The sequence below is a fragment of the Corticium candelabrum genome, chromosome 15 (genome assembly GCF_963422355.1).
Source record: "Corticium candelabrum chromosome 15, ooCorCand1.1, whole genome shotgun sequence".
NCBI lineage: Eukaryota > Metazoa > Porifera > Homoscleromorpha > Homosclerophorida > Plakinidae > Corticium > Corticium candelabrum.
In genome coordinates, this window is record NC_085099.1 from 6,955,755 (window position 1) to 6,982,878 (window position 27,124).

At 41.3% G+C, this 27,124-nt stretch overlaps 2 protein-coding genes across 2 annotated transcripts; both read right to left on the reverse strand.

Annotated features, from left to right (window-relative positions):
• LOC134191255 (origin recognition complex subunit 1-like) lies at window positions 1-17,948 on the reverse strand. The gene is made up of 8 exons (XM_062659852.1): window positions 15,977-17,948; window positions 15,668-15,769; window positions 15,391-15,562; window positions 9,856-9,963; window positions 9,646-9,795; window positions 9,465-9,584; window positions 9,120-9,408; window positions 1-191 (listed from the first exon to the last, which is right to left on the reverse strand). The coding sequence occupies exons 1-8, from the start codon at window positions 16,957-16,959 to the stop codon at window positions 1-3; spliced, it is 2,115 nt and encodes a 704-aa protein (XP_062515836.1). The 5' UTR covers window positions 16,960-17,948.
• LOC134191257 (uncharacterized) lies at window positions 11,376-13,563 on the reverse strand. The gene has a single exon (XM_062659854.1). The coding sequence runs from the start codon at window positions 13,301-13,303 to the stop codon at window positions 12,824-12,826; it is 480 nt and encodes a 159-aa protein (XP_062515838.1). The 5' UTR covers window positions 13,304-13,563; the 3' UTR covers window positions 11,376-12,823.
• Window positions 17,949-27,124: the final 9,176 nt, after the last annotated feature.

Here is a 27,124-nt window from a genome sequence, read left to right on the forward strand (position 1 = left end):
TCATACACAAGAATGGTCACATGGTGTGTACACTGCACTGCTTTGGAGACCAAATATAATATCATCAGGGTTCACATTCAGTTGAATACGACGATGCACACCCAGTCTGCTTGGTTCCACGAGCAAGAGGTGACTGCTACCCAAGTTGTCACAAACATGAGACAATTGACTGATGGTTGGAACAGCAATCCCTAGAACATAGGAAAGCCTACAATCGACATAACAGACCATACCACAACTTGAACAGAATGAGATATTGCACATATTGATCCATCCATTTAGATACATAACATAAAACTAAACTAACACCAAAACTATAACCAAAAACAAAAAACTTAATACCCAAACAGTGGGGCATAGATACTTATGGTAATTTTTCCTCCTAGTTTTGGCTTTAGGCATGAAGTCGATTTAGTGCATCTCCACTATCGTTAAACCTGTTCAAATGTAAACCCAAACAGCTTTCGCTAAACCTAGTTCAGAGGTAGTTTAGCTCAAGTGGTGTACGTTTAACGGTCACGTGATGGTAACACGGCAGATGGATCCTAAGTTGTTAGTGCCTTTGCATTGTTTTTATTTTCTCTGGAGAGTACTCGAAAAAGACAATCAGAAACGGTGTAAGATGTTGCAGAGAACGAAGAGAGAGAAGATTTCTTCAACATCTCTGACCACTGATGTTCCATATCTCACTATTGCTATGGACTCCAACCCATCATATGATGCTTTGAACCATGCAACCTCTGACATAGCGGTAGAACAAATTTCGGTGACACAACTAAGTCCTGGATATTGATGTTTGAGATACCATATGGTATGCATATATGCAGTGCTTTCTGTAGTCTGCTGACCAGGATGTTGTCACCCGCTTCAAGTTTGCAGCTGTTCCATCGGTACTAACTGTTCTTTGACGTTCATCAGATCATGGCACTTTGTTTTTGCTTTTTCTTGTCCTCAGCTTCCACAAACTTGTACATGTTAGCACTTTCACATTTTAGATGATTTCTTAACTTGAATTCAATGGGAATTTTTTGCTATCCTCTTTCCGCATCTCACCTTCCCTTCTTCACCCTTCATTGTCACATTACACCGACCAACATCTTTTATGGCGTGGTACCTGACATATTTCCATAGCCTCTAGGCACACCAACCAAAACTACGGAAATAGCCACTACTCCCCTGCAGTAAGAGTCACTTGATGTCATGTTTGAACACTCTGGAAGAGCGGCGGTACGTACTGAAGGTCTGGAGCAGCTTTTTGGATGTGACATAACCTTGCACATCCATGTCTGTAGTAAAATGATTCAGTAGTGCCAAAACTAAATGACACTGCTTTACTTCAGTTTTAGCAAAACGTTGTGAGTTATACTCTTGGTTAATAAAGTGCTGTTTATAATGTTAGTTATGGTAGAACCAAAGCAGCAAAGATCTATAGCCATGTACAACATCAACCTTGCACGAGCAGCTTGGACTCTCTTACTTTGGCTGTGTCACAGCAAACCCTTATGAAGCACTTACATTATTGTCGCAAATAATAGACATGCTTATTCTACGTAAACCAAATTGGAATTCAGACTAATATTTATGACAGGTTTATATTCAAGACAGGCTTATATGCCTCTTGAGCATGCTAAGGTATAGACATGACAACCATATATACCACTTGAAAAAGCAAGATTGGGTAGGATATATAGACATGACTGTACCATGAGATGCCGGTTTCAAGAGCGTCAGCTGAATCTTCGTCATCATTGTCGTGTCATTGAACGATGCACGCACATGCCGACTTATGCGTGCAAGCATGTGACCGGACACGTGTACGCATGCTGTGCATATTGAACAAAAGATCGGCTTCTAGAGGTGACCAGCTTGTACACAGCACCAGGTCTTAGATTTTTGGCTTTATTCAAGATCAGCTTCTATTCGAGGTCGGCTTTTGCGTGCGACAATAGGGTAAATCCAATTAACTTAGAACCCAATGACAATAAAAACTAGTCATTGGTGTTGCCTGTTTCTTATAGCTGTGTTAAACTAATTTAACTTAGTGGAGTTGTGTGTGTGTGTGTGTGTGTGTGTGTGTGTGTGTGTGTGTGTGTGTGTGTGTGTGTGTGTGTGAAGGTAAATGGAAGTGCACTAAAATCAGTTGAGAAGTTCACATATTTGGGAAGTTTACTATCACAAAACCCTGTTCTAGATGACGAAATAGCTGTGTCTGAACAAAGGTAGTGTTGCTTTTGGTAGCTTCACAAAATGGCTTTAGAATAAACATGGAATAAGAATAGTTACAAAAGTGAAGGTATATCGTGCTGTTATTATTACAACTCTACTCTATGCCTGTTAGTCCTTGTGTGGAAGTTCGTAGCGTGTCATTTCATCTCCCCCCCTCCCCCCCGGGTATACCAAGGTTTTCTATTGCGAATGCAGAGATGTTGTAGTACATAAATATTTTAAATGTTGGCAGCGTCGGAAATGTGCGACACCTGCACTAGAGCATATCAATTTCCGTTAGTGAAGCCTTGGACACCAGACCATCGTAAGAAGAGCGCAATTTGTGCTTTACAGCGTTTTTCTTGATTTAGCTAACGTTGTTTATTATTGTATTTACACTAATCCGTTTATTAATTATGTGATAAGTATATGAACTCGTCACGCAACGTTAAAATACGCTAGAATAACTACTTCAGCAAGTGTACGTACTATATCGTATACACTGCGATTAATCTATAAAAGTATTATGGTCACTTAATATCAGAGTCTGAATCAGATTCCAAATCATCTTCATCAAAGTCAGAAGGTAGTGCTGTATCGTCCAACTTTGCGGAGATGGAGTTAGCTTTCTCTGATTCTAGAGTGTTGGACTTTTCCTGACGTTTGTTTTTACAATTGCAACACCCGCAAACATCCGTGCATCCAAAAACCGAATCAAAACATGAACATGCACATTGGTAGCTTGTAAAAATGGCATTTTGACGCCTCACATCGTTCCATATCGTCGTCACGGCAGGGCAATGAGTTTCCTAAACCAGACATTGCCAGCCGCACAGAATTCAATTCTTTTGTTGTATAAGGTGGAAAGTGGCTCGTTTACCTTTCCCTCTAAAACATGACGTAGTATCCACACCCAGAAAACGCACAAGATCTTAATGAACCTAAGGTGTTTGCAATTGCTCTTAAATCAATAATTTGTCTACGTTTTTTGTACCAGTCGACCACAATAATCTGGCATCAATAGAGAATGAATGTAACTATCAATAACTGCGACATCAGTGTCTGGCGATGATATCATGATAGTCTGCGCTTGACCAAACATTCTCGTGTCAGCCTCTTTGTGATCACATGTAAGAGCTGGTTCACGAAACCAGTGCGTTCGAATTCCATCCTCGGACACTATCCAGTTCCACTAAGCCACGCGGTTCCACAATGACAGCGTTACTTGCACTACGCTGCACTAGTATACCATTAGTACAGTGGGTGGAACTCTTTCCAGACAATGTCTCTTCTAGGATATCATTATTGTCGAAGCAAAAGACTGCAGGTCGACCAAGCTAAGTGTTACCGGGAACGTATGACATAAACTCTCTTCTCAAGTAGTTGTTTTGCTACTGCCGTATCAACTTCGTCCAGCTGTGTGCGCGAAATACAATGCTCGAACTTGTTCACCAGAGAGAGAATTGTCGTGTTTCCCATGAGAGGACGAATTGCAGTGGATAGAGCAATATGATATGGCGCTTGACTCGACCGTTGTGTGTTGCATAAACTGCACCTAAGCAAGAGACATTACTAATCGATGAATCCGTGCATCAGTCTCCACTCGGGATGAGTGTTCGACGTAAAATCAAACGCAGTTTCCCCTCCACCTAGAATCCACGCCAGAAAATTGTACAAATCGCTAGGAATTCTAATGTCCTCTTCTGTGACGTCAATGGCCCTGGGTAGCCAAGCTATTTGGTTTTTTAGATTGAGCACAGATGAACGTAGATTCATGGCTGCGTGATACAATTCCGCAGATGGTGTGACAGAGTGTGTAACAGCAAGGGAAGCTGAAGAAACCGAGGATGCTCCAGATTCTAGTTTCCAGATACCGAAGACGACTCTAGGAGAGCTTGAAGCACTTCTCCAGTTCCAAGGTCTGACCCATATACCGCCTCTCCTTCGGTCTAACTTTTCAAGCACCAAAATTACAAACGTTCTCCAAAGCGCGGTCTCAACAGTCTTTCAGTTTTTCTGTCCAATATGTAGGATTCGAGCTTGTTTCTGAAAATACATCTCGCAACATCTTGGTACGAATAACTTGTCGACGCTCTAGTATGCGTGTGTTGCACAATGCTGGTCACTACACTAAATGCCTGTGTCGGCTGCCGTAATTTCGTGTTCAGATTCTGATGTGCAAGCATCACCATTGTCGTCAGCAGGAACTGTCTAACGGGTAATTTTTGTAAAACAGACGTAGCAAGATCGGTGGTCTTTAACCTCATTGGCATAGATATCTCTTTGTAATGCTAATAGCAAATGTTCATCTTTGTGTAGTTGTGCCACCTTTGTAAGGCGATTGACACTGGTGTCCAATTCACAGGAAATGAGACGACTTTTTGTTCGTTTTTGATTGCTGGTATTTTTTGACAAATATTACAAAACCTGTAGTCGGTAACTGAAAAGCGCTTCGAACGTGTCTTGTGTTGTCACTGCAAGATTCAGCGGACGAAGGTATTGCCTCTTTTACTGCTGAGGACTTTGCTTGCTTGCGACGGAGAAGACGCAATACATTAGCTTTGTTCGTGTAGTCTTGGTAACACCGACGGTGGTAGCCTCCTCTAGGAGAACCGTTTGAAGAACTGCGGTTTCTACACAAAAATTCGTACGTGGGATCGCCATCTCCTCTTACACACGATACTTCGTGTAGTTTTTCCCAACTGCGATGCAAAAATTGTATAATGGGATCAGATGATGCATTTTCAACAGTATGAGAGAGACAATAATCCCAGTCAAGACAAACCACCTTTGAGCTTGAAGCAAGTTATACGGAACAAGCCACTTTGATATCACTCTCCTCCAGTCGTTCAGAGTCCGTATCCGACATTATGTAACAACCTCTACTGACTGCTTGAAGGTGTTGTGTACAGAGAAGGCAACACGACAACAACAACGATAGACTTTAGTAGTAGTAGTGTATAATCACAACCAACCCAGATCATGTGTCAGTATAAATGCGCTTTTTATTACTACGTATAATATACTATTGTCAACTGCTGTTGCGAAACCACTACTTCACTACATCATGCAGCATTCTACTTCCGTGTCACGCGCATCCATGCAGGTTCAGTTATTCTCGGTCATTTACACCCGCGTGTTGAGCCGGGTTGAGTCATTCTTATCCGGTTCATTCATTTACACCCACGTGTTGAGTCATCTTCATCATGTTGAGTCAGCTAAGTACGGGCACATTTCTACTATGTGCGCTGTAGCTAACGCCGCGAAAGAAACCCGCATATGTCCAAAACGTGAAGCTAGCGAGTTCATAATTACATCAGTCGAAAGCTCATAACGAGACGATTTCAGATCAGTCGTTGCGAAGTTGAATTGCATTTACATAACAATAGAATTGCTCTAACAACACTACGAATACGGTCTGGGTACACGAGGCCAAACCTACAACTTTTAATACGTTATACCGGAAACGTCGCACGCTTCCCAGACTGCCAACATCAAAATTATTTAGTAGTCACACCAGCTCTACCAGCTGGTACCAACAAACCTTGGTATACTGGAGGGGTGAAATGAAGTTCCTAACGAAGCTTCCTGCGAGTTTCCGCACAAGGACTATGTGAGACCTGGAGACTGTACAAGAGACACACCAGACAACTAGACAAATTCCACATGCGCTGTCTCTGCAAGATAGCGAATATCAAATGGCAAGATTGACTACCCAACACGGAGGTTTTGAAAAATGTAAAATATCGGGAATCGAAGCATTTCTTGTGCAGTCTCAACTTTGTTGGCATGGACATGTGTGTCGCATGACTGATGAGAGGCTGCCCAAAACTGTCTTTTACTGTCAGCTAAAAGATGGAAGTAGATCAGCTGGAGGGCAGAAGTTGCACTATAAAGATACCCTGAAATCGAATATAAATTATGTGGTGTTGTGAATGTATCCAAATGGGAAAACATTGCATTAGATCAGACGTTATAGAGAGCAGTTTGCAAGGAGTCAGCAACAATCTTTGAGGACCAACGAGTTGAGTCATTGAAATGAAAGAGACAGACGAGAAACGCCACTCAGCCGTCACAAACAAGCTACATATGTGATATATGTGGTCAATCCTGTGGGGCTTGGATTGGTTTATAGTGTGTGTGTGGTGTGTGTGTGTGTGTGTGTGGTGTGTGTGTGTGTGTGTGTGTGTGTGTGTGTGTGTGTGTGTGTGTGTGTGTGTGTGTGTGTGTGTGTGTGTGTGTGTGTGTGTGTGTGTTGGACTACTAAATGTGCCTCATGCCAGAAACTAGAGACTATAACCGTTACCTGAGATCAATTCTTGGGGTTACCAGAAGTCAACAAATGACAGAAAGGACTACTTCTTTGCAGTTCAAGGCCAAATTTGGTATGGAAGGGACTATTAAAGAAGTGATGCTGAAACGTCTAGGGTGGTTGGGATACACTAGCAGAATGGCTAAGTCTAGGATGCCCAAACGTATTCTCTTTGGTCAGTTACCAGCAAAAAGACCTTTTCACAGTGTGTAGTTATGCTGGAAAGATATGATACACAGATACCCAAAGGAAATTAATATGCAAACAGATTGGTATGAGGTGGCACATGATAGAAAGACTTGATATGACAGTTGTACAGCAAATCTGAGTCAAGAAGAAACAACAAATTACTAAGGGGCTGTCCGTAAATACCAATAGTTTTTTTCACTCCATAAACTTTACGTTTATGGGTGGTGGGTCTCTGCAGTTTTCAAAGTAAAAAATATCGATGACGCCTCCTGACACACTTTGTATTGAGTGTACAGACTAGCGTCCAGTTAAAACAACTCCTACTGATAGACACAGTTTGCGCATATAGCTAACCACGTGTCAACCGCGTGTCAATCAGGTGTCGAGAAAATGGCTGTATACAGCCGACGTTGTTTGGGAGTCCTCTTCGCAAGGATGTTTCTTTAGAAGGTTGGCCGATCCTGATGAAGACGCTGGATATTATGCAGTTATTGAAGCGCTCTGGACACTGCAAAAATCTAGCAACAGGACTTCCTTTTTTGCGGAAGTACAGCGGAAGTGGACTGTAACTTATTAGCTGCTGCAGAGAGCTGATTGCATACAATCAAGAGAGAAAATGACGATTGGCAGCAGTTGGTTTACGAAGACTGGGAAGGAACGAAGCAAAAACAGTTGTAGCAGATGCTGGCTCTGAAAGTCCAAATGAAGCATACTGGTACATGTGTCTTCAATATTTTATGTAGCACAAAGCAGGAGGGTGGGTGGTGGGTCTGGAAACTTTGGAAAATTTACGGAGTAAAAAACTATCGTTAGTTACAGACAGCCCCTAAAAGAACAAAAGAAAAAGGAAACAGAAAGAAATGATTATTATGATACATCTAGACAACATGCTATAGGTTGCTCAAATGTACAAGAATTTAGAAGATCTGAGGACTTCAATCGTCATAAATGTGACAGTTCCAGGAGAAGAAGAATTTTCCCCTAGCAGCAGCCTAAACTCTTCTAATCTCATCAGTACGATGATGGTCGATTTCAAGGTTTCAAGGTGTGGTGCTGTATCTAAATTGGTTAGAGTCATCCTATGGAGTGAGTACATTCGGGACCCTGCAGGGTTGCAAGTTCCAGTCACAGCTATCGCCTGCTATGGCATAATTTCCTTAATTAAGCAAGAAACTTACACACAATTGCTCTCGACTCAGGAGTATAAATGAGTACCCAGTCTTTCACTGGGACCATAAGCAGGCATCGGCGGTGACACAACAGGGTTGTCCCCAGCATACAAAGGCACGGCGCTGTGCCATGCCTTGGCTTCTACTGGTCCAGACCCACCTTGCTTTACTGCATGAGTAGGCAGGGATTACCTATGAAGATAATGGACTTGTATTTGTATTTTGCAAAATGGGAAGTTGTTTGAGGCTAACAAGTAGTTCCTGGGATGCTTGGTTGGAAGATGAGAGCAATTAGGGCAGAGACTGCCATATGGTATGAACTTAATTGTAATACAAGTACTCAAAGATAAACAGTGGTTATCATGCACCTCATTATTAGGTCCCTATCTGTTGGTACAGCAATCTCTTTAACAAGAGCATTTAGGCAGCTATAGGTCTGTGGATATCTGGGTTCTTAACTTCTTGAGGTTTAGAAATTTTCCCACATGTTTCAATACAGCTATCATGTGGTCAATCGAGCACAGTGAACTAAATTCTAAGTCAGAGAGATAAACCATTTTGTTCCTTTTGTGCCTGAGCATTCTGTGACAAAAGTTTGTGAAGCAAAGCATCTTGGTAAGCAAAAGCTGCAAAAGCTTTTGTGGGGGCAATAGCATAAAATTTGAGTGGGCAAGATCAGAAAATTTGAGTGGGATGATCAGAAAATTGAAATGGGCGTGGTCAGAAGAATTTCCACCGCCTCTTAGTAAAATTTTGAGGACACCCCTGCATAACATCAGTCACTGGGGTCCAGGTGAGACTTCGGGTGCTCACACCACAGATGGCTTCATACGCCAGTGCTCCTGTGAGTACCTGACCTGGCTCCAGGAGATCGCTAGCGCATGCCCAGAGTTTCTCCTGAGTAGCGCACAGGAGCCCAGCTATAAGGCTGGGGGCATGACCAAGAAATTGGCAGCTCCTGGTGATTGAAGTCTTTGCGGGGTGTGCGCACGCACGCGTGTGTGTTGGAAGCAAACTATGAGCAAGACATGATATATGGACACCTGAGATGATCAGCTAAATCTTGCATGTCTGCCTTTACCTGTTATGGAGGTCCTCAGGTAAACTTCTAATATAATAACTAGTGTTGTGTTTTTACCTGAACAACACGTCATCACAGACAGCAACACAATAACAGACATCAACAGGCAGTGCACATGAATAGCAACAGTAAACTTCACTTAGGAATGTTACCAAGCTAGTACCTTTCAGCCGACACAGAGTTGAATGCTGTCTCCATATGCTTACTAGAGTCGCTTCTTCACACCCTGATTTGGTGAAGACTGACAGTAGACACTGAAGAAAGAGCTTCTCCTGCTGAACTGCATTACGTATTGCTACAACTTTGGGAGATAGAAATATTTGCTGTAATGTGTCATCAACTTCACGCATACCAATAAGCTTTTGAAAATCTGAATCATGAGCAAGAGCATTTTCAGCAGCTCTACGACAAATATCAAGAGCACGCCGAGCATCCCCAGACATAGCAGCAACCTGACACACCAGCAACAATGACAGTGTATCTAAAATCAGTAGTAGTGTCAGCTTACTTTCCTCGCAACCAACTGAACTGCGTCTGGATCAAACGCTCTAATGTCTTTCAGTCGATAAGTAATAATATCTTGAAGTTGTTTGTAAGTGTATGGTTGAAATGTGAGACGAGTCACTCCCTAAACAATGCAACTATGACAAAATAAATACAAACTGACCCACAAACTCAGTAAGCCCTACCAATCTGCTCTGCACTCGATTTGTCATAACTTTCTCAGGAAGGTCCATCGTGTTGGCAATAGCCAAAAGAACAAGATAGGAGTGTCTTTGATTTGGCCAGTTAAACAGGTTATACATCACATCTTGCTTCTTAGTCCACAACAAATCAAGCTAACAGAAAGATTGATTGTAATGTCTTGTACTGTAAACATCAATGTCACATAGAACTACCTCATCAACCACTAGAACCAGAGGATGTCGTTGTGGTGATGGCTGCTTGAACATCTTAGCAAGAAGTTCTTGAGCATGGTGGACAACTGCTCTTTCACCCGTCATTTGCTGTGACAATACCAATACACATCAAAAGATGTACTGGTAAGTGTACTTTACCTTATTACAATATGTAAAATAATCACTGCAGTTCATATTAACAGCAATACAAACACACACTGCATACAAGAACTGAAGTAGGACAGTCACACAGACATAAACTTGCTTTTAGAATGTTGCAAAACATGTAGTGTAATGCGATAGAGATGTACATAGAGACCGAGTTGATGGTTATGACTGGTACTGGTTGACTAGCCATTCATTCTATTGAATTCTTTCTCTGACATAACAACCTTAAAAAGTAGAATCAGTCTTGTGTGTATGCTGTGGATCAGTGTTACATCTGGCGACGAGGATGGCAGAATTATTTGGATGAATGATGGAATTCAATGAATCGAAAGAAGAATGACAACTGTATGCAGAGAGGTTGACATAAATTCAGTTTGTTACCACTGTGGTAATCAAGGACACAAGCCTGTTGACTGTTGGTTCAAGACTGCCAAATGTTTTGAGTGCAGCAAATTTGGGCATGGTAAGGCTGCATGTCGCATAGTAAAACGACCAAGTCTACTAGACGACCACCATTATAGTACTCACAAGATTGGTACAGATCATTCACAACAAAGAGTGGACATGTGGCAGTATTCAAAAGATCCACAAAGGAAAAGAAAAACCAATCAAGATAACGTGAACAGTACAAGGAAAACTGCTTGAGACGAAAGTAGACACAGGGGGCAAGAGTCAGTATCATAACTGAGAAAACATAGAAGTTAGTCTGGAAGTGAGGCCAAGAACTACTGAAAACACCAAGAGGGCCTTGAAATCGTATACAAAGAAAATTGAAGGTGACTAGACACACCAGATGGCCACGATTGTCTCTTCCATTAATTATAGTTGCTGGTACTGGCCCAAGTTTGCTAGGTAGAGACGGGCTCCGAAAAGTAAATACTTGACTGGAAAAGAATTCACATGATAGAAACGAAACCAGACCAAGAGAGAGTGGAAGGAATATTGACTTTCCACAATAAAGTTGTTTAGTGAAGAACTAGGTAAACTGCAGAGAGTAGAAATAAAGATACAAGTGGACATAAAAGTGAGTTCCAAACTTTTTCGTCCGATGCAGATACCATATGCTCTTTGAGAGAAGCTTGAAGATTAGTTTCGCCTTACGAGAGCAGGAATCATTGAAACAATACAATATTCAGACTGAGCTGTTCCCATCATGCCCAGATTGAAAAGTAATATATCAGAATCTGTGGAGACTATCGGTTGATGGTAAATCAAGTATGCAGTCTGAAATGTGACAGTTACACTATTCCACGGATTGGCGATTTGTTTGCACAGTTAACAAGAGGACAGAAGTTTACAATATTAGATTAGAATCAAGCAAACCAACAGCTGGTATTGAATCAAGATTCGAGGAAGTATGTGGTAATCACTACATCAAGGCTTATACCAATATAATAGGCTAACATTTAGAGTATCATCTGCTCCTGGTATTTCATAGCAATTCCAGAAGTAGCTATCTATTTAGATGATATACCAGTACGTAACAAGAACAATCAAAGCACCTGGATAGCTTGAGCAAGGTATTACAAGAGATTGAAAAGTGCGGACTATGATTGAACAAAAGCAACTGCAGGTTTATAAGATAAAATATTTCTAGATCCTGAATATTTCTTCTATATAGCGTCCACGTTTGTGATCCATAAAGAAGAGTTGCAAGAACAACTGCTTCGTAAACTTTGACTTTAGTCTCTATTCTTATTCCTTGTTGACTCCATAATCTTGATTGAAGTGCGCCATACGCTCTATTTGCTTTTTGCAGACGTGCAGCAATGTCCTATCAACACTACAATCCTCTGAAGGAACACTGCCAAGGTAAGAGAAAGAGGATACCCTCTTTAGTGCTTCACCATTCACAAAAGTGTCCTTGCCAGCATTTACTGTACATGTACCAGGAATCGGCTGAAACTTGCACTCCGTTTTCATGATATCTATTTGTAATCCAAAACTGATAGCTGCATTTGCAAGAGTTTACAATTTCTTGCATATCATCTGCAGAAAGTGCTACAAGAGCACAGTCATCTGCAAAAAGCAGATCTCTTAATTTTGTGGTTACAGGAAGTCTGCAAAGATTGAATAAACCACCAACCATACAATATTGAATTGAGACCACTCCTCTATTTTCAGAGCAAACAGAGTGGGTGACAGTATGCAGCCCTGCTTTACTCCAGTTGCATAACAAAGCTCTCTCATTTTCACCTTCAGATATGACTTCTGCATTCATTCCTTCATGTAGATGTCTCACTAAATTTACAAATTTGGGTGAGCAGCCCAATTTTGTCAAGATTTTCCACATTGCCTCTCGAATAACTGAATCAAAGCTATTGTCAAGTCTATAAAGACCATGTAGAATGGTTTATGTTGCTCCTTGCATTTTTCTTGTAACTGTCTCAGGGTAAATACCATGTCTGTGGTGTTTCTTCCGTTTGCGGAAGCCACATTATGACTCAGAAAGAGATTCTTCTGCTTTTGAGTCTACCAGTCTATTCACAATAATGAGATTCCACGCCAGTTTCCACAGTCACTTTTGTCACCCTTTCTCTTGTAGATTGTGATTATTTGGGCATCTTTCAGGTCCTTTAGTACAATTTCTGTATCTCAAATGTGGAAAATGACCTTGACAATTCCCTCTGTAAGAGTATCACCTCCTCTTTGATAAAACTCAGCTGCAAGACCATCAAGACCAGCAGATTTTCCAAAGTTTTAGAGATTTGATTGCAGAAAATACTTCTTCAGGTGTGTTGGTGCTTCATTCGTGTCTTTATGAAGTGATTGCTGTGAAATCATGTCTAGAGCCGATGTATCAACCATGGTATTCCTGTTGAGTAGGGGGCAAAAGCGACGCTTCCAGAGCAAGAATTTCTGATTTGTCTGTTAGTAATTGACCATCCTCACCGCAAAGTGATGCAGAACACATAACACTTGGACCAATAACCTTTTTTAGGTCACCATCAAACCATCTGTCATTTCTATCTGCCAAACGTCGTAGATGATTTGCTCGATCTCCCCACCACTGATCTCGTAGATGTCGTAATTTGTGCCGAGTTATCCTTTTCAGTTCTTGAAAGATCTTGTTGAGTGTGAGAAATCGTGGATTTTGTTGTACTTTCGCAAAAACATCATGCTTCTTTCTTAGCAGATCTTGTATTTCATCATTGTTGCTGTCAAACCAGTCTGTTCTCTTATTCTTTTTGTACCCTATTGCTTTCTTTGCTGCTTCTATTGTTGCCATCTTGAGCGTATGCCATGTACCCTCTGGTTCATCAGAAGCTCTCAATTCCATACTGAGCTGATTTTCAAAACAATCAACAACACTCGGATCATTCAATTGATCTATGTCAAATTTTTTCACTGTAATAGTAGTGAAATGTCGTTTGGTTACAAATTTAAATTCGATGGTTGACCTCACTAACCGATGGTCTGTCCAACATTCAGCACTTCTAAGTACACAAGTCAACTGAATATCTTGCACATCTCTTCTCCTAGTGATGACGTGATCAAATTGATGCCAGCAATGTGACCGTGGATGTTTCCAAGTTGTTTTTAGTTTATCCTCTAGTATTAGTAATGCTTAGATGATGAGTGTAGAACCGAGTGCTAACAATAGACAACCATTTTCACTTTCATTGCCAACTCTGTGATGACCAATGATTCCGGGCCAAGACTTATAGTCATGACCAACTCTTGCATTAAAGTCACCCATAACAATGACTTTGTCATCTGCTGGAATTTCACAAGAAGGTCATGAAGCTGGTCGTAAAACAAATTCTTTGCTGCGTCATCAGAAGTAAGTGTTGGAGCATACACACTTACTTACAAATGTTACAGATCTGTCTTTGGTCAAAGGTAACCTCAAAGACATAAGTCGATTACTGTAAGCGATGAGAAAATCAGTAAGTTTACTCACAATGTTTGTTCTGATGGCAAAACCAACACCTGATCCTTGTTTGATTCCTGATGGTTTACCTGACCAGAAAAATCTGTATCCATCACCCCAACAATTTCATCAAAACTTCCAGTATCAGCAAGCCTCGTTTCTGATAGAGCTGCAATGTCAATTTCAAAACGAAGAAGTTCAGAGGTTATCAGTGCTGATCTTCTTTCAGGACAATCAGATGTGTCATGATCAATCATTGACCTAACATTCCAACAAGCTATTTTCTTGATGACCACAAAACCTTGAGATGACTTGTCAGACTTCTTGAAGTGACAAGTGTCACGATAAAGCGGTTGCCCGCAAACTGACTGCGACATTCTGAATGAAAGAAATAGATGTACACGAGATTAGAGTGAATGTACGATTGTCCAGGCCGTACACGCAGTCTCACGAAAAACACTTCATAATAATGTACCGATAATAACAGGTGTATACATTGTCTTCGTTCAGGGCTAAAAATCGGTCCAACTAGTTGTTGTCATTTGACGAGTTACCAAAACTTTAGGTTGTCAAAATTTTAGTCCAGGACAGAGAGTTACCGCCATATTTTTACAAAATGAGGTTTTCGCCGTTATGTTTAGCATAGACATAGCCATCGCTTCTACCACTAAAAGTACACGGGCTTATAATTCAATGCAGTGCAAGCATACATCACAGTATTCAGTAGTTCACAATGGCAGGAATCTGAGAAATGTGCAACCTAAAGAATCCAACGCATTACTGCTAAACCGATGAAAACAATGTGTTGCACATGTAGTTTAAAGTTATTGATTCATGGAGGTACACTGCACTGTACAAAAGGTGATAGTGTCAGTTAATTCAGTGTCTGGTGACTCTTAAGAAATGCTATTACATGCATACCATCTCCCGATTTTTGATCTACAGGATTCACTATTGTCTCCACTTCTTCGCGTGCACTGTGGACACAAAAACATCATGCCTGTACTCACTCAGAATCCTGAGATTGAAACTTCTTTCTATAGCGTGCATTAGATCTATACATGTACATATATACAAAGAACACTGGCTCATGCACTTCCAGTTTCTTTGTCTGGGGTATGAGCAGTTTACAAACTTAAGTTGTTGGTGTGTACACGTCATTGCACAACAAGTGTCCAATGCGATTGTCAATAGGGAGCATCTTTCAGTACAGTACAGCTATGCGCCTGCATACCGAGAAAGCCATTACAAATTAGCTTCATAGAATACTGGCCTTGGACTGCTAGTCATCATTTGAAGACTTATATTACAAATTTAGTTGTCAGTTGTACCATATACTTAAGTGAATTGAACAACTTGTTGAAGCACTCACATAAGCACCTGTTATTCCAATAGAGACCAGAGAACATTTATCTCAATCACAATTTGGTAAAATACAGTAACTAGTACTTAATTGCTAATCAGGTTACCAATGTGAGACAAACCAATACTACCTTCAATATATCAGGATAGACTTGGGACGCGTCAGTCACCCTCATGCCATTCACCTCCACATACTGAAATTGTCTCAACCTGTTGCAATCAACATCACTCTGCAGAGCAGTAATCACTTCATGCACAGTGGCAGTCTTTCCTGATCCAGGCACACCAGAGATATAGAGGCAGCTAAAATAAATAATAAATAAATAATAAAAAACCAGAAAAATAACATAACTACATTATACAAGCCCAAACCCAATAGTTCCTAGGATACCAACACATTAAGCATACCCGCCACAGCCATCCTCAATTCTGCCTTTTACAAACAAATAGATATCCATAAATTCATCTTCTCGACAAGGAAGATGATCAGGAAGAGCAGACAACTGCAGCCTGCACAATGAACAAAGCATTGTCAAGTGGTAACAAGTACAATAGCAAATACAACAATTAATTTAGTACAATTTAGTAAGCAGTCTCATTTTATTTTTGGAACCGGCAGTCAGTCACATGGACTTGTCCATGTCCAGTTAAAATTCTGTTCTCTAAAAGCTCTGCTGCTCTATACAATGCCCATAATACTTGCAGCTATAGTCTTACTTAGAACGGGCTTCTTGAAAGACATTGCTCAACTTTGAACATGGAAGAGGTCGAAGTGGAAAACTAGATGACGATGCATTAATGCTCTTACAGTGAGATGATGCGAGTTTGCAGAAATTTCTTTTCTGAGCACGCAGCACTGTCCTTCCAGAAATACATCTGTATTTTCTTTCTTTTGCAACATAGTCTTCATCCTCAATGTTTTCTTCTGATGATCCAGTGTCTAATACAACATATTCTTCATCCTCACTGTTACCTTCTGATTCAGCATCTAACGCCGGTCTATACCTCTTCTGAGTGTGTCTCTTCCTTTTAACATGATTTGCCTTCCTGATGTGGTTATTGACATTACCTTTTGCTGGCCTTTTCTTAATAGACGGTCTCAATTTGTATTTGGCTACAGACCGACTAGAAACTAGTGGTGTTACACTATTCTCCTCACTTCTTGCTTCACACAAACGAAAATGTCCAGTCAGCTCCACTTCTTGAGTCTCACTCACTCTAGTAGACCCAGCATTGTCACACACCATCACACATAAAGGAAGAAATTTGCCAGTTCTATCATCAAAAAATTGACTCACAAAAAGACAGTGATCTTCATCATATTCTTCTATTGAAGGCATAGAAGAACCTCTAGCTTTCACACAACACGTCCCTCTTAGTGTTTGAAGTCTAATTGTGTCTTCGTGGCCGGCATATATATGTCTCTCACTCGTGACTTTCTCATCTATACTTAAAGAAACACTTGACTTCCTCTTGAATTGCTGTAAAGTATAAAGAACTTCTTTAGGACGATAGAACCAATGAATTTTAGCAAACTGCTCTTGATTCATGTCTTCATACAAAGCCAGAATTTGACAAACAAAAGGTTCATCTCCAACTCTCTGAGGTGAAACTAGTGAACAGTCTCCGACACTGAAATGGTGACCATCTAGCAAGACTTCCCTAACAGCAAAACAACGAGCAAACACTGTCAAATTCATGTTAAATGGATAATTAAGAAATCTCCGTTAAAATATAAGAAACCCATGTAATAATTCTAGCAAGCATGTGTACCAGCAACACTCCAAAATTTAATAGTTTGTCTATAACCATGCAATTCTACTAATAGGTTGCATAAAATCTTCACTGACAGCTACAAAATTGCCATACCAGATTTGTCTGTCTGTCTGTCTGTCTGCCTGTCTGCTTGTAACATCAATCACACCAAGACTGTTCGGTCAATCACCATGAAACCAAGAAAGAAGACTGCATTTCACACTCCAATGAAAAGGGGGTATTTTGGTTTTACAAGTAAACGCTTTCAAGGGGCCCCTTTCAAGGTACAAGAACTGACCCTAATAGTGAGGATGCTCTTATTGCTAGATTAGCACCATAAAATTTAGCATGATAAACCTGTGAGTTGACATCTGACATCCAACAAGCCATATGATTCTAGTGGAAGCGTCTGCCAACATTCGTCTGGTTTTGAGCGACGTCATATCTGCATTGTGACATCTGAGAATCACTAAGTGTGTAAAGTTGCAGCGTATTCTGCTTTCTTCTCGAGTGAAACAGATCAGACTAACAAGTTTCGTGTGTCAAGGTGTGGTGCACCACACCTGTCTAGTATTCCCTAAGCAATGCTGGGTCACCCCGGTAGTAAAACTTACATATAAAGCAAAATTAAATTGATACAAATACTATCAGTAAATTAAAGCCACACCTGTCAGTAAGATGCATAAATTACAGAAACCCAACAATACCAACCACTGAACATTACATAGAGTTGCACCAATAAGGATATTTGGCCGATATGCCGATAACCGACAACCGATACCCAAGCAAAAAAGCCAATACCAATAGCCGATACTGATATCTGATATAATTACTGTATTGTCGCACATAAAAGCCAACCTCGAATACATGCTGATCTCGAATAAAAGCCAAAAATCGAAGACCTTGTGCTGCATAAAAGTCAGTCATGTTTAGAAGCCAATCTTTTGTTCAAGACGTGCAGCATGCATACGCGCGTAGTCAAGTCCACGTGCGCATGTGTCCGCGTGTGAGTGCAGTGTTTCAAATGTCACCAACAATGATGACAAAGATTCAGCTGACCCTTGAAACTGGAATCTCATGGTAGTCATCTCTATAAATCTTAAAGAATCTTGCTTTTTCAACTGGGATATGGTTGTCATGTCTATATCTTAGCGTGTTCAAATGGCATGTAAGCTTGTCTTGAATATAAGGCTGCCTTAAATACTAGTCTGAATTCCAATTTGGCTTATACAGAAATAAGCACGGATTTCATTTGTGACAATATGGTACATTATTATATAATCATTGATGTTCATGTTTTACAAGCCTTGCAGCACATGAATCTTGTGTTCTCGGTCACCTCGAATATGCTCCCAAATAGAGGACTTCTGTTTCTTTGTTGACATGCACGCAACTCACATGGCCCTAATGGACTGACTACTCATGTGCAATTTATCGGCAAGCACCTATGCAAGAGTTACCGATTTCAATATAAAACCGACATGGCTACATCGGCCGAATACCAATAACCAATTCAATGATCGGTGAAACTCTAACATCAAACAAATATCTAAACAGATTGACCTGTAAACCAACCAAATATCAACCTTTACACTCCCTTCCCCACATCCCCAATTTCTGTGGCATCATCAAAAGTAAAGTTCAAAGATGTGTAATTAAAAAAAGCCAACACTCTGTTGGGTTTAAAATAACCTAATGTCAATGAGCATATGCACTGCATTCCAACTGGCTGTCCGTCCATCCATCTACTGACACACCGCTGTAACTCTAGCGCATGTGCGCCTCGGGTAACAATAGACATCACCACATCAGCCATTTGTAACTCTAAACAAGTGTAACACAAGCCAACCAATAACCATTCGCTGAAACTGTCAGAAGGCTTCCATATCTTTGGCACACTAGACACAGTTGTCACAAATCACCACGACAATTCAATTCTCATATCAAGTGCAACAAACCAAGTGAGCCTACAATAGATAAACAGTGTTTGCCTGATCGACTGACTTGTCATTGGCTCCATGTAGATATACATTGAATGATGCTAAGGGGTTGTCCATTTATTTTGGCATTTTCACGAGAATACAAAGCTTACACTAAGGGGAGAGACTTGCTGTACGCTTTTGAAAATGTTTGTACATGCACATGAGCAGAGCCTGTTCTGGCGTATTCACGAGAAACTCTATTGACTGAAGGTGAATTAAACTGCTGGCTCTTCACAAACTGACACTAACATTTTAACAATATTAAATACTGTACCTTAATACTACTCCTAGCAGGTCTTCTCAAATATCCTAGTTTCTAGCTACCACATTCGGGTGTGTTGGTGTGATTGGCATGAAGCTTGGCGTATAAAAGTCCACCTTAAAGTTGAGCCATATGCAAGAGCCAACTAACACGTATCAACACTCTGTGAATGCGTTTATGTTTGCCAACTCTAAACGTCTTGGCCATCAAGACGCTGTTACACATAGTGCACAAACACTCTGGAAATCTGGCAGAGTGGAGAAAAAGAAAAGTACTTGAATGCACTGCTGCTAAGTTGGAAAGACCAAGAAAAGCAAGGTGACAACGAATTTTCAACGCAGTTCAATGCTGAAGGTGAGAAAGGAGCAACAATGCATTTGTTGGGTTGCTGCTAGAGGCTCATTCACCATGCTGTTTTCTCAGCACGGGCAGATTAGATTATTAGTTGTTCGTAAATCAATTTATCATTGTATGCATTCATGAAGTATATCTCATTTACAGAATTGGCAGCCACACACAGAATTCTCATAAAGTTAATTAATAATTTAACGTTGTATGAAAATTTATGTTGTTGCATGAGTATCCCATTTTGACAATTTATCATTATTAATTAAAGTATATAATTAGCAGCCAGACAGAATGTCATGAAGAATTTCGTTCAGAGTAATATCCCGTTCAATGATATCCCGTTCTGAGAAGTCAGCAGAGATTGAGTATCCCAATGTATGCAAATCTATTTGTTGAGTATCCCATTTCAAACAATCCCGTTGATTGGATTATTGATTGTTAGTTAAATTAAATTATCCCCTTGAAGACAAAGAACATAAGTGAAGGTCACAGTTTCAAAAAAATCTCGTTGATTGGAGTATTGATCGTGATTGATATTACTATCCCATTAAAGCCATTTTGACTGTCTCGTTGGACGGGTACTTCAAAGACGTGCGGCCGTTGCGAGGAACAGGTGTATCAAACCTGGCATCTATTCGACGCAAGTCCATTCGGGCTGCAGGAACCTGAAAGTCACGTGCAGTTACGCACTCACCCGGATAATCCTTTCCCCATATATATACCAAGTCACAATTCGTCTGACTATTTCAACGTCCTGTCGGGCATCTTCACTTCGAAGTCATTGCTGGCGTTGCAGGGAACAGGTGTATCAAACAAGGTAGGAATTTGATTCGCCTACACGACTAAACAAACGGTAGGCAATTTTTTTCAAGACATGGATATACACAAAAATATCTTCCTTTTTCCGACATCGCCTGCAATAAATGACACACTCCAACCATACCGTCCGACGTCAGGAACATGCAGTTTAAATTCGGTGGAGATCCAATAAGCCATTAGAGATATCGCAGTGGCGTGGGAGAAGTCCAGAAGACGACAACAGCTTTGCTGTCAACCTCTATGAATTCGGCATGTGTGAGCAGAATTCGGTGATGATCAGACTCGCCGTCTTGGAGATCCTTTCGTATGAACTGAACAGACAGACAGACAGACAGACAGACAGACAGACACACACACACACACACCTCCTTTATTACATATATTACATATATAGATAGATGTGATAGATAATGTATGCATAAGCTAATAATAGCAGTGGGGGAGGGGTTAGTTTTAACTGACATAATTTGCATTTGACTGAATGCCTACATCAGAGAGTGCCCACTAGAGAAGCGTGCATGTACATCGAGTTGAGTATCTGGTAAAACTTGTCGTCTCCACAAGAAACTGTGTCAGCTCACCGCGTATCCTGCTGAAGTAAACTCCTGCTAGTCGAGTTCGTGACACCCTCATCCGAGAGAAGACAAATGCCGCAGTCAGAAACCGCGTGTTTGGATGCAAAAGATGATGTCATTTAGAAAGTTCTTCAGTAAATACACATCATTGTCTACCACAGAAGCAGCAGAGACATGGTGTTTGATTGATTCTATCACTACTGATGTTATATTGGACTGGTTACCACCAACACTGTGAAGAATGTCTTATCTAGCCTTCATGGCATATTTCAAGAATGTTGTCTTCTTGTTTGAGAAAAATTGAAGAGGATCCCTCTGATGACTGTGGTTGGAAACAGCTTTTTATTGCTCGAATGCTTCTTAGACCTCATACAGGTGGCAAAGTAGCAGTGAGAGAAATCAAGCCAATCTATAATCGCTTTCTCCAGTTCCACTGGCATAAACTGATCTTTCTGCGTAGTGGTTATCACAACTCTAAAGTTGATTAAAGCTCTTCCAACATCAAGAAATCAACAACTTCTTTTTCAATGTGGCAAATTATCACGAGCTTCCAGGTTATTGACTAGTCAGGCCTAGCTCCAAGTACCGATCACACTGTCGCTAAACTTGCAAATAAACATCTCACAAAAAATCATGTCAGTTTTCTCTAGAGGAAAGTCAAGAACCATACACGACACAAGTATTCTGTATGAACAAAGAAGTCTTTATTGATGATCAGAAAGGCTCCTAAAGGAAGTGGAGGATGTCTTTAAGAGTGGACATATGAGCATCTTCAATCACTCTTAGAAAACAACTTGTGTTGTGACCTTTTTACTTAGTTTGCTCTTTGATTGCTGAAGGACATGTTCCTGAGGCAGCCGTACCTCTTTTGATGGCTTCTCGACTCATTGCTTTACCAAAGGATAATTCTAATGTGAGACCTATTGCTATAGGTGAAGTGCTTCAAAGAGTCACTGCAAGGGCAATGTGCACTCACATGGCTGGTTTGTTTTCATTGTACTTTCACCTTCACAGCGCGGCATTGTAACACTTAGTGGAGCTGAACTCTTCTTATTCCATCATATTTTGTGTCTGATGGAAATTAGTCTTTCATTGTCCATACTCTCAATAGACGTCAAAATGCATTTAACTCTGTGTCTAGAGACAGCATTTTGACAGAGACCAAACAGAAGCATCTGGAACTTTTCGAACATGTCAAGCAAATGTATGGGAGTTCAAGCACATCGATGATCTCATTCGTCAGTGCTGAGAACAAACCGTCTCATTGGCGACATCACACACAAGGGTCGCAGCTAATTTCCATGTTTGAAAAACAACATCAGTTTCGTAATGACAGAATAAACATCTAGTGTCCTGGCCGGCCTCAGAAATAGAGGATCCAGTAGTGCAAGAAATATCAGACGTATCAGGTGTCACTTGAAACCAGTTGACATCCCTGGATTAATCAAGACTGCCCCACAATGCAGAAGACCAGGTCCTTGAGACCGACGGCAGAAATTCCAGAGTCGGGCATAAGCAAAACCACAAGAAGAACAAACACAACAACACTGTAGACGTAAGAAATCAAGATTGGGCAAGCAGCATGATATGTTCTAGATTGATGTGCTGCCATAATGCGTATTCATCTCGAACAAATAGATTGCAAAGTAGACAGGTTGAACTGCGGGTTACAGAAGGGCTCCAGTGACTGAGACTTGGTAGGACTTACAACCAATGTGGAAAATAATGGTAGGACATAGGACAATACCTCACTAAATGTGTTGTTTGTCCGACAAATACTGCACCAGTGTTGGAACGTGCTTGGACAAAATATCCACCCGTATGCATATATGATAGTGTAAACCTTGTCTCTTTGCACGTGATGGCCTTTCCAATGGTGTAACTGTTAATTTCATGAACTTAGGTGCCTCCTAGCATGCTTTATCCAGAGAAAACGTCAGCTGCCTTTAACGCCCATTCTCCCTTGGAAGTTGGTTATCAAAAATTACATGCAAAATGGCTGCACTAGGAGAGACACTTAATTAGAATGTCCTACCAAGACTCAGTCTGTCCGAGCCAAAATAATGCCCTATTTTCCACACTGCTTACAATGGTTCATCGCTAGTAGAGTCAGTCATCTGATCTGATGATCCAGCTGACAGAGAAAATGATCTCGTCCAAAAGAAAACCATCAACTAAAGGGCTATTTGAACCACCGAAAACAAAACAACAAACACAACTTTTAAACGGCGGGCATTACCACTGGACAACCTGGTATATCCTCAATGACCGTACAGAGAGTGAAAGACACAATGGTTGTGCTGTTGTGACATCACAATTGAATGATGACACCTCAGCCAGACAATGGCAAATGTTGGAGATCATAGATAGAGCAAAGAAAAGGCAAATCGAGAAACATAAGTACTTGATGACAATAACACTATGCACCAACGTTGACATTAAAATAGTGAAGACAAAATAGAACAGAGTAAAGTGAAGATCAAAGGTCCAGACGAATTTAATTAAACTTGAAACTGTTAGTTGCAAAGATGGGAAAACATCAACTGGAGTGCCACACAAGTACAGTCTGAGTGTTTAACAAGTTGAAAAAGACGAAGCAAACAATCACAACCGAATTTTGAGAAACAAACTGACAAAAGACGAAGCTCATCTACCAGTGAGCACCAGCATATACAAATGGGATATATATAATTTATATACCGAGAGCTCGATATAGCTACATATGACCATGCCCCTTTCTGTTGTGTGACCCAATGTAGCAGGAAATTGGGTACGCAGATATTAGGTACGGCCGTACCTAATATCCTAAGAATAACAAGTACAGTGTACCGAATATTCTGTACACCTGTGTGTTCAGTCCAGGAAATTGAGTTCGCATCTATTACCTACCTGAAACTTGCCAGTTCGACTATCAACAAGTAGTTTCAATCAAAATTAGCAGCCAGGTAACTTATGCTGGAACATAAACGTATACAGGCTGCATGCTTCTGGGTGACATCGCCCATCTTCTAGTTGATATTTTTGCACATGCTCAAAAAGTCGCATTTGAAAATGCTGACTGACGCTGCTGGCAGTTGCAGCTCTTCCACGGAAGCTGAGGAGGAGCTTTACAGTGTATGTCCAAGTTTATAACTATTTTGGCATACTTGATACAAATTATTACAAATTTAATACAGTCGCGTGTCACTTATCCGACTTTCACTTATCCGACAGGAGCTTGTCACTTGGATGATCACGTGGCTGGTCAGCTGCATACATGTGTAGGTACATGTACATCCACGAGCAGGACAGTTGTTTCTTGTAACAAGTTTGAGAGGGAGTTCAAGCGTTTCTTCAGTCGTGCTCAACATTGAGCAGAAGCTGGAAATTTGCCAGCACGGTAGGGAGAAGGGCTTTTCGCACTGGCGCATCGCTAAAGAGTTTGGAATTGGTCGTCCGACAGTGCATGACATTCTGAAGTCGGAGGGGAAGTTGAAGGCATTTCAAGCACAGCTTGAAAGCAGAGACTGCATGAAGAAATGTTGCACGATGCGAGATTCTGACTTTCCAGAATTGGACAGGGCTGCTTTCACTTGGTTCGTTCAGGAACGCTGCAAAAAAAGGTAAGAAAATGTCCACATGTGGAATTGCATTGCTAAGCGATCAGTTTTAGAATGTTCGGTTACCCGGCGTGCGGTCTCTATACGTCATGCAATCTATATTTATCTAAAGTCTGACTTCTCCCTCAGTAAATCATGAATAACTTTTGACAGCAAGGTCCTAGAGACACGCTGAACACTTCATTTTAGAGCTCATGGTCATGCCGTTCTTTGGGTGTGCATTGCAGATGAACTTCCGTCAACCTTGTTATGCAAATTGTTTACCTAGCTACTCTATGGTTAACCAATAGACAGCCTTCAATTGAAAGACAAACCCACCCTTACGCTAATTACCAATTGCTCATTGGCTAAACGCTGAGAACACCTGCCCACGTAAGAACCACACACAAGCTTCCGGAGGGGAGGGGGAGAGAAGTCAGAGTGGACGGACTTTAGATACACTTACACTTTTACATTGCCTTTGCTTGTTTTCTTCTCTCTGTCCTCGCAGGTGTACCTGTCAGTGGCCCCGTCGTGATGACGAAGGCAGCCCAGCTGCATCCACTGTTGTATTCCTGCGCATCAGAATAATTTGTAGCTGGCACCATGATGGCTCGAGATTTCGTAACAGACACAGCTTACGTTCGCTGCTGGTGCAGGGTGAATCACTGAGTGCCGACGAACCCGCTGTTGAGCCCTTCCAACAGAAGTTCTCAAAACATGTCAATGCCCATAAGCTGAGCTGCGACCAAGTGTTCAATTGCGACAAAACAGGCCTTTACTGGAGAGCTCTTCCTTGCCACACTCTGGTCAGCAGTCGGGAGACATCTGCAAGCGGAACAAAAAAGTCCAAGGACAGAGTCACGCTGATGGCTTGTGCCAATGCTAGTGGTAGCATCACACTTCTGTTGACGTTCATCCATAAAAGTGCCACAGCAAAATGCCTGGATGGACAGCACCCTGTTCCGCTCGTGGTTCCACCAGAATTTTGTTTCTAAGACAAGATTGTCCCTTATACCGGCTTTACACTAGACGATTTGACTCGAGCCAAACTGGCCCGTGCTAATTTGGCACCGTGTAAACAATGTTGGCTCGAGCTAAGTGCATTTAGCCCATGCTAAATTAGTCTGAGCTAAACCATAGGGCCAAGCTCAAGCTAAACCATACGGCCAAGCTCGAGCTAAACCTAACCACGTGTTACATATTTTCGTGTTACTGGGCAACAATACAAATAGTATATTTCCTTCTGCATATTCCCGTATTTCTCGTTCCATATTCGCAACCTTGAAGACTTTGATGAACATGTCCAAGAATCTTTTAGAAAGGACTTGCACTGGAATCGACAAAATAAGGTTAGAAGAAAAAACAGTAATGTCTTCTTCATGCGCTTACGCAAAGCATGCCAAATGCACCACCATGCCCAGTTAGCCCAGATAGTCTAAACACACCACCAATCATGCCAAATTAGCACGGGCCAGGCTCGAGCCAATTTGGCTGGAGTCAAATCGTCTAGTGCAAAGCCGGTATTAGGCAGCTTGGTCTGCAAAAAATAGTGGTGTTGCTGCTAGACAATGCTCCAAGCCATGCTTGCCACCCAACACAACCTCATTGATCCAGCCAGTGGACCAAGGAGTGCTGGAGAATATAAAAAGCCTGTACTGCCGCGATCTGCTCCTCCGAGCCCTGGACGAGGAGGAGGATGGCTCGACAGTCTTTGATTACAACAAAAGACTAACCATCAAGAATGCTGTTATGATGGCTGCTAACAGCTGGGAGGAAGTGAAGAGCAAGCAGACCATTAGCAACAGTTAGAAGGAGCTATGGCCTGATACAGCACCTAATGAGGGTAGTGAAGTTGCCACTTCTGAACAGTCGTCCTTGGATGAAATTCAGCCATTGCTCGAGCAAATGAATGTAGCTGACAAGGACAGAGAAGCGTGGCTGTCTTGCGATGCTCACAATCCGGGCTATCAAGAGTTGAACGATGATCAAGAATGAGCGGTTTGCTATGGAAGAGCTGTCATATAATGATGCTGACGTTGAGGAGACTGAACCAGCAGTTTCTCATAGACAAGAATGTAAGGCCTTCGAGAAGATCCTCCAATACCTTGAGCAGCAGGATGATGCACGAGTGTCGGCATCAGTCACAATAAACGCATTGTTGTGTCAAGCTGCGAAGAAGTGAGCGTCCACACTTGTCCAGCACCGAATTGATGAATTCCTCAAGAAGAGATGAATGGACATTATGATAGCAATACAAATTCATACATGGATCACACAATTGAACGAAACAGTTTAACGAGCTGGCTAGAAATTTAATTCTTCAGATGATATGATAATAACGCACAGGGTTCTCACTACAGCGTGGCAGCCACGCTCAGAAACGGTAGATACGAGTCCAAAGTCTACAGCTAACGAATGTTTGAAAATTCCATACTACTGGAGACAATACTAAAGGTGACAATAGCCACAAATCTAGGCTCTTGCAAAATAATGTGGGATGATAGCCTCGCTCCATGACGTACTTGTACGCACAACCTGTTGAT